The sequence below is a fragment of the Silurus meridionalis genome, chromosome 17 (assembly GCF_014805685.1).
Source record: "Silurus meridionalis isolate SWU-2019-XX chromosome 17, ASM1480568v1, whole genome shotgun sequence".
In the NCBI taxonomy this organism is placed as follows: Eukaryota; Metazoa; Chordata; class Actinopteri; order Siluriformes; family Siluridae; genus Silurus; species Silurus meridionalis.
This window is the reverse complement of record NC_060900.1, coordinates 4,815,601-4,828,100: the sequence shown is the minus strand read 5'-3', so window position 1 is coordinate 4,828,100 and position 12,500 is coordinate 4,815,601. Positions and strand designations below refer to the sequence as shown.

The 12,500-nt window shown below is 37.7% G+C and overlaps 1 protein-coding gene across 1 annotated transcript in view; it reads left to right on the top strand.

The window, feature by feature from the left end:
- Positions 1–12,500, top strand: part of adgra2 (adhesion G protein-coupled receptor A2) — a 59,346-nt gene that overhangs the window by 17,407 nt on the left and 29,439 nt on the right. The window contains exon 2 of the mRNA XM_046870352.1: positions 8,553–8,624. Coding sequence (XP_046726308.1) covers positions 8,553–8,624 — 72 coding nt within the window. The remainder of the gene's footprint in view (positions 1–8,552; positions 8,625–12,500) is intronic.

Below are 12,500 nucleotides of genomic sequence, written 5' to 3'. Positions count from 1 at the left end.
AATCTCAATCCAGCAGAGAGACATAGTAACACATTTGCCACAGGCTTTTTTTTTTTTTTTTTTTTTGATCTGTCGCATTTGCTTCCTTAATTCTACCAGAAAAAGCAAAAGTGCAGCGGTGTGTACATCTGATTTGAGAACATCCAGAGTCAGGTTTTTAGAACATTTGCTTATCCCAGTTTTGTTTTTTATAGAGGTGTCCAAGAAAAACATAACCAAGAGGTTTGAAATGAATAGATTGATTACAGACATGATTAGAAGATAAGATCATATAATATAGAAATGTATTAATATAAAATTGAAATATAAATTAATTAATATAAGAAATATATGATATATATGAAGCAGAGACTGCTTCAAAATACAAGAAAAAATGAATATAGGTGAAATATAGTAGAAAAATAAATGAAATATTCTATATATATATATATATATATACACAAATGTATTCAAAAATACAAGAATATTTCATGGATTTTTTAATTATATTTTATCTATATATTTTTTTTGTATTCCGAAGCATTTTCTGCTTTATATATATTATATATTTCTCATATCTTATTTTATATATATATTTTTATACTTTTGTTTCCCCGAGTTAAAAAAACTTCATGAACCCTTTGCCTTAATCTTTTCCGACTCTGTTTGCGCCTCCTAACAAATTCTCGTACAATTTGTGGTTTTGCGCTGCACTCCTTTATAAACCCATATTGCTCGTGTGTATACTCCGTCTCCTTCACTCCACCTGTTTTCATTTAAACAGATCGCACAAGCGAACCAAACTGAACTGCTGCCTATGACTGTGCCTTTGTTGTCAGTTAATGCCCTTAATTATCTTTAACTTCGGAAAAAAAAACTAGTTTGGATAATCAGGCTTCAGCGACTGTCTGGGAGAAAATGAGGCCCTCAGAGAGTCTCATGGGAAGCCCGACCGATATATATGGTCATTTTAAAGGTTCCATGATAAATTACAGAGGCTGTTTGGAACATAAAGAGTTGCATTATAACATGCAGGGGTTTGTTTAGGCTGTTCTTATAAACTGAAGGAACTGGGTTTAGACTTATATGGTGTAAGGAATATAGAGCGTGGCCCATTGGGTTTCATTTTCACCACATTTACTCCGACTCTGCTGAGCCCGTAATGAATGTGCAGTGGGTGTCATAATTGCAAAAGGCACCATTAAACCTGACTTCTCTAACAACCCTTTAAAACCTTGTTTCTAACTCAAGTGGACTGAAGTTTTGTTGAATTTCTTTCTATTTCTATTCTGTTAAATTCTTTACATTTGAATGTTTGAACTTGTTATTGAATTTTTTTTTATAGAACTTTAAACTTTTGTTAAACTAAATTTTAATTGTCATTCATCCACAATCACAGTATACAGCAGAACGAAAATGTCATTACTGGGGGCCCAAGGTGCATAGAATATAAACCATCAAGAGTAAACATTAGACATGAATAATGAGTAGTTTTTATTGTATTTTCTTTTGAGTGGTTTTTATGGAAAAATATTCGATTGAATATTGTACTGTGTATGGATTTATATATTTATATATGTATGTGTGTGTGTGTGTGTGTGTGTGTGTGTGTGTGTGTGTGTTTGTGTGTGTGTGTACGTGTGAGAAATAAAATCTTAAATATATGTAGAAATAAAATATTTATTTTATTGCCACTGTATCAAAAGAATTTTGGGATAAAAATAACTTTTAAGTTAAAAAATAAAAACAAAAGTAAATTTAAACAAATTACAGACCATACTTCAATATAGTTTTTTAATCATTAGTGACACAAAAAAGCTCGTTCGCAGACAACATTCTCTGCTTGATACCCATTTGCCTTTGGGACTGTTTGACCACGGGGCCCAAGCACTTGCCCTTTAGTTTTACCTTTGGGGCAAAAGTAGTATCGGGTTACGCAGACTCGTTCGAATCGGCCAATTCTGGAAAGCCTACGTAGTGTACGTATGTGGCATTAAAACATATAATATAAGGTTTTATTTGATGCTACAATGCCTGGTTTTACTCATATATTATTCATAGTGCTGTATCCATATAGTACTGCATCTTAGAAATGCTTTTAGATGTTTTCCCCTCTTTAAGCTACCAAGTTTCCATTTCCTCTGCACATAGTTTCCAGTCCTTTCTCTGTTTGGTAACCATGCCAGGGTGAAGTCAGTGTGAGCATCCTCCACTTCAGGCACTGTGGTCAGAGGAGACAAATTGAGCTGAACCACCAGTGGACAGAGGAAAGCTCAGGCAGGGTGGAGCTGAACAGGGCACAGTGCCATCGGTACACAAGCGCACACAGGCAACAGAGCTGGCAGTTAATGTGCAGCTAGGCTGAGAGACTAAAGCAGTTGCTGGTTTAGTGGGTAAGTAAGTTCTGGTGGCTTATGCAGCTGACATATTTCACATAATAATCACATATCGAGAGCTCTGACTCTGACCACACACTAATAAAGGCTTTCTTTTATAGACCAGCCACTTATAATAACTTTCCACAAACACAAACATTCCACTTTTTTTTTTTCCCCTAAACAAACCAACCGGCTATTAGATGACCAAAAATAAAAAAATAGGTTAAAGGTAAAAGACTAAATTACGCCATTTTTGTAAAAACAACTAAGGTGAGTGTCCCAAGCATCGCAGAAAAGCAGTATATCCCTGAGGTAAAACTCTTTTTGTGTCATGGCTTTGTTGTCGCTGATGGCTACTCAAATTGTGCAAGCTAAGCAAAAACCTGTCCAAACCTCACATCGTGACAGAGGTGTAAAAACTACCTGAAAATTATACTTGAGTAAAAGTATAGATACCTTTTTGTAAAACTTACTCCAAGTTAAAAATCACCAATTCTAATATGACTTGAGTAAAAGTATTGGAGTATCTGATTTAAACAGTACTTGAGTATTTGACTCATATTGAATGTAGGCTTAAAGATGCGCTAGTTCTTAACACCAAGTCACATGATTATTGAAAAGCCCAAAACAGTTCACTTGTGAGGTTTTATTTCCTAAAATACAAATCAAGTTGTACACATCAACGCTACGTTAACTATCAACACAACAGCATCTTCAACGTGCCGGGAATGAAACAAAGGTCAAACAAGAGGGTAAAAAAATAAAAAATAAGACAATGTAATAAAGGATTCTTTTAAAAAATTATCTTCAAGTTTTAAATAGAATTACAGTATCGTGTCACAAATTGCCATCAGTATTCAATGAACAAATAAAATGAAAAAATTGGGGTAAATTATTTTAGATAAATTAAGAACAAATATTTAGAGCTGATTGTTATTTGATGCACCGCTCAGTCTCATGTAACGGCAATATTTTTACATTTCAACAAAAGCTGGTTCTCAAAAAAAAGATGTGAGTCGGGGAGTGTTAATGACATCTTCAACAGAGGTGCATAATGTAATTGGTAACAGTTATTGTCTATGCAAATATAGTGAGGTAAAAATTACATCTATTGAATCATAAATGTAGTTGAGCAGAGAGTAAAAGTTGCTTCTATCTTTGATACTCAGTAAAACTAGAAAGTAGCCAACAATGACTTGGAATTAAGTACATTTACTCAAATACTTTACACCACTGTGTCTTAAGTCGGCCTTTCCGCTACTCAAGGACATAAAATAACTGAGGGATATAAAATTTGGGTTCACCTCAAAGCTGAATCCTCTGAGCCGAAATCAAATCTAGAATCAAATATTAAACATTTTATGGCTTTAAAAAAGCCATAAAATTTTAGATGTTTCGCAAAAATGTGCTGTGTGTGTGTCTGTGTGTGTGTGTGTGTGTGTGTGTGTGTGTGTGTGTGTGTGTGTGTGTGTCTGTGTGTTTTGTCGTCTCTGCATCCTTTACGGTGACCTGCCCCATGCCTTCGTCCCTTCCTCCACTCCTCAGTTCTCTTCCTCCAATTCTGCCGTCCACCTGTTCTTCCTCTCTATGCCTGTCCATCATGCTTTGCTGCAGGAAGTGCTCCCAGGTTGACCCTCGACCCCAGGCAGCTGGGCTGCGTATAAACAGCTCATTTTGTCTGCTTCCTGTTTGGCCTGAACGGGTGCAGCGCCTATTTTCGTACTGTTTACAGATGGGCCTTCTTCAAGAAGCTGTGTGTGCGTGTGTGTGTGTGCATGTGTGTGAGGGTCTGTAATGTTTGTGTGTGGCTGTTTATTCTGTTCGATAGCGAACGCTGCTGAATGTCCCTCATGTCATTACACGGTTCTCGGAAGGAGAGCGAAGTAGCATGCTTCATGCACATCTCCCCAGAGCTGCAATTTATTCTCTGTGTTAGTCTTTTTGAAAATGGACTAGCCGCGAGTCACACGGTTATTAATGCGTGTCCTGACATAGGTTCATCGCTCGTCTTTCGTTGCGGTCCATGAGCTCATAGTGCACAAAGCAGTCACACATGTGTGTACAGACATTCACTTTCTAAATAATAGCTCTTTTTTTCGTTTTTTTTTGCTCACCAGTGACTTATCACTGTCTGTACTTCTAGCAGCTCTGGAATCAATTAGGCAGTTTATTTCTTTGCCAGTGATCTCTCATGGTCTCTCCTTCATACTGTATGTCTGTCCATTTCCTTACCATACCAAACATAACCACATACACAGTTCCTGATCAATAGGAATCTACCAATGCATTTGGACTCATGAAGATCAGGAGTTTAAATGCCAGCACCACTTTGCTACCACTCTGCTGGGCCCTTAAGGCCTAAGGCTAAGGCTACGTCTACTCTAATCTGGACCTGTGCCATTACCGTCTGATGTTTATTTACTTTCCAGCTCCATGAAATGTCTCAGCAACGACTAAAAATGCATCATCCTCAGAGTCCACACTGCGTCCCAAAAACTGTTTTCAAATGTATCCACTTTGGAGAGCGTTTTCAAAAAGCTATGTTTTTGTTGACTAAAACCGCCCTCTCGGTAAGGAAGGAAGGCCAAAGCGCAAAGAAAAATATCCGTTTTTAAACAAAAACGTATTAGTCTGGACATGGCCTAAGTGTTTTCACAGCTTCTGACACTCCATTAACAGCATGTTGGTCAAGGAACTAGATTTGTTTTTCGAGAGTTAGCCATTTTGCAATGAAAAGAATTTCCAGATTGGGCAATGGCACCATTAAAAAAGGTTTAGCTCCTTTTTGCAAATTTTGTCTGCTAGTTGCTGATGCTCATCTTACCAGTTAACTTACTACAGGACTAAGCAAGACTTAACAGCCTCTATGGAAATCTGTGCTTCAAAGAACCGTTAGCAAATTTCGCTAAAAAGGAGATGACTCATAAACCATAGCGTGTGTGTGTGGGTAGGATGGGAGGCTGTAATTAATTTAGTGGCCAGACTGTTGTCAGAAAGCGATTTTGTTAGTCTCAGCGCTAATTGGGTTTGACCCTATTAAACGGCTGTATTAGGACTTCTCACTTTGATCAGATTTGACTGGTGCAGTCAAATAGACATTCGAAAAAGAACGTATACACATTCAGACACAGAATTTTCCTTCAATTCTTTTCCACTTCAATACTCTTAGATCTAGTTAACTATGCTGTGTGGATTCTCTCACTACGTTAGTTACACCGTATATCAGTGGCGGGCCGTGCATTTGGTACCAGGGCCTTCAGTGGGGACGTACCCGCCTTAATCCACCTCTTAATACCACCATCACGTCGCAATTATAGAAACCATCAATACAAAAAAGTCTAACAGATCTATTAATGTGTGCAGAGCGCTACAGAGAGGTTTTGCCAGTCGAACCCCCTTATGACCAACCAATCAGAGGATGGGAAAATGCTGACGGTATTCTAGGCCAGCTAACTGCCCTGTGAGGCGAATATGAAATCTGATTGGTTAAAAAAACAGACCCGTTGCTAATATTCTCTATGGCCAAAGAGCCAGCAGTATTGACTTTGCAGGCTCTGGGCAGATTAGATTAACAATGGCAGGCTGAAATCTGATTGAACAAAAAATCTAACATCGACATACACGTACTGGAAGCAGCGCAACCAAGAGAAACGCTACGAAATGAAGAAAATAAAGTGTTGGGAATAAATTAATACAATTTCATGGAACAAATATTCTGATAGTGTTTAGGCCAGCAGAGAAGGCTTTGCTGGCCCTGACCACCCACCAATTCAATTCAATTCAATTCAATTCAATTCAATTCAATTCAATTCAATTCATTTTTATTTGTATAGCGCTTTTAACAATGAACATTGTCTCATAACGGCACAATTTACAAACATATATCAAACACACCAATGTTGTCCTTGGTAAAATATGAGCTTGCTAATTAGCTGGCTTTTCTAGCTAACTAGCTTCTTAGTGTGCTAGTAATGTGGTAGTAGTAAAGATGACAGGAAATTTTAGGTTAAACTTTTTTTAAAACAATTTCCTCTCTGAATTATTTTTTTAAGACTTAATGCCATTTCTCCCAATTTGTGTCACGGTTGTTTTGTAGGTTTCAGTTTTCGTTACAAAAACCCAGTGACCTCCTAATCGCTATATATGTTCACTACATCGGATATAACTGTATTGTCAAAAAAAAGGCTTTGAATTGTAGTATGAAATATTTTATATGAGCGACAGGTCATACATTTCTTGTGAATTCTATATTGTCTGGAATGTTGGCAAGAACAGATGCTTTCTGTTTTCACTTATGTTATAACAGCTGTAAGCATATATTTTGTCTTCCTCTTTCTCTTGAAAAGAAGCTTGTCATGTTGGTGAGAAACTGGAATGCACAAAGTTCTTTGTCCTCATGAAACCTGTAGGCTGTTACATAATGCTGAATACTGGAGACTTATTTCTACCATGCTACACTACTAAATGTCCCTATATCAATATATCAAAAGTTATTAGCCTTGAATGATTCAACTTCTGACCAATTAGATTCAACAATTCAACAGCGTTGTATTAAAAGAACAAAAGGTTATGGGAGAACTTGGATATTTGACTTTTGGTTATTTAAATGAAAATTCCAATTATTAAATATCATATCCTGTGGGACGAACCATGCCTGACGGTGTGTGACGAGATTTGTCGTACATCACGTGCTAAACCAGAACAGGCCACTATTCGCTAATGTCTTGATTATGCTTGGGAAAGCAGGGTATTTTTTTTTTCTCCCATAACTTTTAACAAGCGATATACTAACAGGAAAACACACACACACAGTACACTTCTGTGTTTTAACATGCTGCCACTGCATTCCGCCATGTGGATTGGAAACACACTTTTGTCCCAAGAACAGCATTTAAAGCCAATTAAGCTCCCATGGGGTAAAAAGGCTCTGTGGAAAGGGGGTGTTGGGGGGCATTTTTAAAGGCTGTCACCTTAGACATAGAAAAACACACACTATTAAAGCCACTTTCCGAGTGGCAAATGTGACAGATACTTATAGCTCCAGTGTGTGTAAGAGGGTGACAAAGAGTCTCTCACTGTCTATCTGTAGATATCCTCTAGCCCCCCTCTCTGTCTCTCTTTCACCCCTGATAACCCCTGCTCCCACTCTCAAGGCCATTAGTCACTGCTGAGAGGTGTAATTGTCACGGCGAATAGCCGCACCACTCCGCGCCACACGCCCGATGTGGACGACGACTTCCTTTTGATGTAAAAATGTATCCACGGCGATAATTCCTTCCCTCCAATCATTTTCCTTCACCCCGCCGTTTTTTTTTTTCTGTTCGCCTGAGTGGATTAATTGGATGCAGCTTGCTCGATTAACTGGAGCTGATGCGGTCGTCGCCCGCCACTGTCGAGTTTATTCAACTCGCGTTTGGCTACTGTCCCCCTCTCGAATTATTTTTCACTCATTTCTCTCTTGTTTATCTTACTGCATATTTTTACGAACGCCAGACCAAGCACACGCTTGTTCTTTTTGCTGGTGCGCCTTTTCCTTTTTGTTTAAATATTTGGACCTTATTACATTAATAAGGTCTGCGCGAGTATTTATGCGGCGTCCCCGATATCCTGTACGTCTTCTTAAATGCCTCATAAGACTCTCCAGGCACTTGAGTGCCTCCGTTCATTAAAGCCGTTCCACTCACTTCTTGTTGTTTTATACGCTAGTGGAAACTGATGAGTTGCGTCTAACATAGCCGGTGGTCTCCGGTCTGGTTAGGTTTCTGGGTTTTTATTACCCCCCCCCCCCGGCATTTCTTGGATACACAGGCATGGATCTTAGGCTATGCACACTACATTTAGGGCTTGCAGCGACGGTATGTGAGGAAGCCTTTGTACAAGCGTGTGATGAAGAGAGACTAATTTCGATGCATGAACTTCAAATATGCTAGGGTGTTTACTTTATCGTTGTGTTTTTTTTGGATGCGGATATGTATGTCTTGGTCCCATGTGTGACTGTGTGGGTGCTTATGTTAAGTTTTTATGTGAGGGTGTGTGCTTGAGAACGCCTGTTTGAGCAATTGTATTCCAAAGGCATATTTGTCTTGGATTTGGCCTCAACATTTTTATTTATTTTTTTCATTTTCAGTTTCTGTGTGAACATTAATACGGACTTTTAGGGCTAAAAAGGTTGTGTGTTTTCGCTCTGTTTTACAGAAACCTAAGCAACAACCGCATCCGAGTCCTGAGAAACGGCTCCTTCGCTGGACTGTACATGCTGGACAAACTGTAAGTAACTGTGGTCATTGTTGTCTTCAATCATCATCCTGATTCTCAATACACAGTTTTTTTCATGGACATGCTTTGATCTGTTCTATCTTTATTTTGGACCTCAGCCCTATGTGTTCAAGGCCACAACATGCAGAGACTGGGCTTAGAATTATTTTTGATCATGGTTGGTAATAATGTTGGTTTTGGGATGTTATTTTCCTTTACCTTGCAGTCCAAGCTGAGGGTAGATCCAACATTCGTAAGGTACTGCTCAAGTCAAATCCAAGTAGGGAGCAGAGTTCATAAGTTGCTACGTAAGTCCAAAGTCCTTTTACTGTTGCCTAAGTCCAAAATATGTCCAAAGTTCATAAGCCACCATCCAAATACAAACTTATGTCCCTAAACTAGCTAAAAAACCTAATTCAAATAAAAATCTGAATGGGAACCTGAGGAGGAGTGGTGACTGTGTAGTTCAACTGTAGCAAAAAGGTTCCTCTTGGGTTCTTTGCATCATTATTTATTTCCTGAGAGTGAAACATTATGTTGTAAGATCTATATATATATATATATATATATATATATATATATATATATATATATATATATATATATATATATATATATATTTCCCACCACAGGGGTTTAGATTTGGATCAGATTTAAGATTAGATTAGATTTAAGTCACTGCACACCGTAAAAACGATGAACTGTAATTAATGGACATTTGGTGACACCCAAATGAGGATGGGTTTCCTTTTGAATTTGGTTCCTCTTATGGTTTCTTCCTCATGGCATCTCAGGGAGTATTTCCTTGCCACTGTCGCCACTGCCTCGCTAATTAGGACAAACTTATACTTTCTTTTATTACCGCTATATCCATGTAAAGCTGTTTTGTGATAGTGTTCATTGTTAAAATTGCTATAAAATAAAAGTCATTTCATTTCATTTGTTAGGATTAAAAATTTTTTAAATGTAAAAAATCATAGTCTGAGAATTTAGACTTTGGCCATTAACATTAACACATTACCTATTGTTCTGTTTTTCTTTTTTTTTTTCTTTTTGGTGTGGGTTATCAACAATACCTTAGTGCATCAGTAGAAATATCCATGAGCAGTACAGTCTCAGTCTTTGTTCAGCTTTCAGAATGGTGTAGCCATTGCTTGGAAATTCAATTTATTTGAACCTGGTTTCCTTAAAAAAAAAAGTCTGTTGGAGTGCAGTCTCTTAGACTGTAAGAGTAAGACATGGCAGTTTGCATTTGTAAACTTGACCCCTTTATATAAATAACTATTAATCGCAATCATGGATGTGCTAGTCAACCCAACAAAAGTAACAGATAAGGAATGACTGCCACTGATATCACCATTGAGGCAAAACATGAAGAACTGACCAGGGGATTCATTGTAGTTTTGACGGCAGATGATTTTAGAAATCTGTTCTCCTATCGGATCTTGGTTCTACTAATCACAGCCAAACAAAATGATCGCAACGGCCATTAATTGGCCGTCAGGTGAGCATGCCAAACCAGCCATCAATGACTACAGATTTTCGCATAGGATTAAAGGAATCTTCTAGGATTGTCAAAGTTTGTCTCAGATGACCAAATCGTGGCCAGAATCACACATTGTGCTTAAGCTGTGACTACACTTGCATCAGTTGTAGACAATTAAAAACCATCTTTACCAAATTCGGAATCAAGAATTAAACAGAGCCATGGTGATGAAAAAAATGGCTTTAAAATTCCTTTGTATATTATATATGAATAACAGATGGTCTTCAGATTAACATCACTTTTGTCTATTGACTTTTTGGTCAAATACACTTTTACTAATTTACTAATTGTTAATTCACCTCATGTTAGGTGGAGTGTGTCAGTTTCAGCCAGGCAGGAAATGAATTACAGCAAAAAAAAATCAGCTAAATGATCAAGGCAGGGTCAGTAGCAGCTGTTTAGGATTAAAAGCAGATTTTCTTGTCTTAATTAAGTGCTGCTTTCTCATTAATGCCTACCAGAGAGGCTGAGAAGAAAAAAAAAGGAGAGAGAGAGAGAGAAAAGTAAACTCACACTTTTCCTCATGTCTAATTTATGACCCATCATGGCATACCTCTGTTTTAATAAAAAAAAAAAAATTTTCCTACAGATTTTACATGAGAAAGATTATGTTACTGAAGATGTTCTGACAATTTGGCAGTCTCCTTAAGAATACTTAGTAAGAGAATATGTGTTTTTAATGTTAGTGTTACTCATATGGAATATCTGTATCAGATATGTCATTATCAATATGGCTGCTCTCTAACAATTTCATATAGACAAAGGTTTGCAGACTCCTGACCATAATCACCCAATCAGGTACTGATGTAGACGGGATGAGGAGGCCTGGGGTGCAGCCAGCATTCTGATTCATTCTTAAGGTGTTCAGTAGGGTTGAGGTCAGAGCTCTATAGCAGGAGATCTTCCACTTTAACCAATGTAAATCATATCTTCATGGAGCTGGCTTTGTGCACAGGGGCATTGCCATGCTGGAACAGGTTTGGGTCTCCTAATGATGAGAAAATAAAAACTATTTTATATAGTCAATAATATAGTGTTGGAATTGGAAAATAAACAACTTCAGGGTAACTGTGTCTCTGCTTTACATTATCTCTAATTTATGAATTATTTTCCTATAATATTTTGTCTTATTATGCCAGCATTAGTTGTGTGCGTGTGTGTGGGTGGGTGTGTGTTAATATGTAAGACAAGGCCTCTTTCTCCCTCGTGTGGAGGTGTTGTTTGGGGTAAACGGATCTGATAGTGCTTGTTTGTATAAGTGCAGACAAATGCCCCAACCCAACCCCCCCAGGGAGCTGCAGAGGGTGAGGAGGAAGAAATCTGAGCCGAGGTCACAAATCAGATTTCATACCTGGGTTAGTGGTTAAAACAGCAGGAGGGCTGAGTGGAGGCTGATTTACAACTCTGAACGAAAGTGGAACCAGCGTATGCAACACACACACACACACACACACACACACACACACACACATAATTATTGAGCCTCACCAATCCTACTGGGGCGCCAACATTTTTCATTATCAAACAGCAGGCATGTGTCGAACAACAGCTGTAATGAAGATCTCAACACTTTCTTTCTTTCTTTCTTTCTTTCTTTCTTTCTTTCTTTCTTTCTTTCTTTCTTTCTTTCTTTCATTTGTTCCTTCTTTCTTTCTTTCTTTCTTTCTTTCTTTCTTTCTTTCTTTCTTTCTTTCTTTCTTTCTTTCTTTCTTTCATTTGTTCCTTCCTTATTTTCTTTCTTTCTTTCTTTCTTTCTTTCTTTCTTTCTTTCTTTCTTTCTTTCTTTCTTTCTTTCTTTCTTCCTCAATTTGTTCTTTCTTTCTTTCTTTCTTTCTTTCTTTCTTTCTTTCTTTCTTTCTTTCTTTCTTTCTTTCTTTCTTTCTTTCTTTCTTTTTTTCCTTCCTTCCTTCCTTCCTTCCTTCCTTCCTTCCTTCCTTAATTTGTTCTTTCTTTCTTTCTTTCTTTCTTTCTTTCTTTCTTTCTTTCTTTCTTTCTTTCTTTCTTTCTTTCTTTCTTTCTAAGCTATTTATGCACATACTGCATCTCAATTAGTGTTTAGGCCACGCCCACTTCAGGTTTCAATTCTAATACAGAGGCAGAAACAGACAGCATCATTATGTTACACACAGTTTATACAGCAGTCTTTACTTACTGCAGAAAGTAGGACTATTATTACTCAGTCTTTACTGCGTACACCTAATAATAACATGACCAATGACTCATGACTTTCACCCCTTATTCTCTCTCTCTCTCTCTCTCTCTCTCTCTCTCTCTCGCGATGTTTCTTTATTTGCATCTTCAGAGTTGTTGGCATGACATTTGTATAAGTAACACTGCCAAAG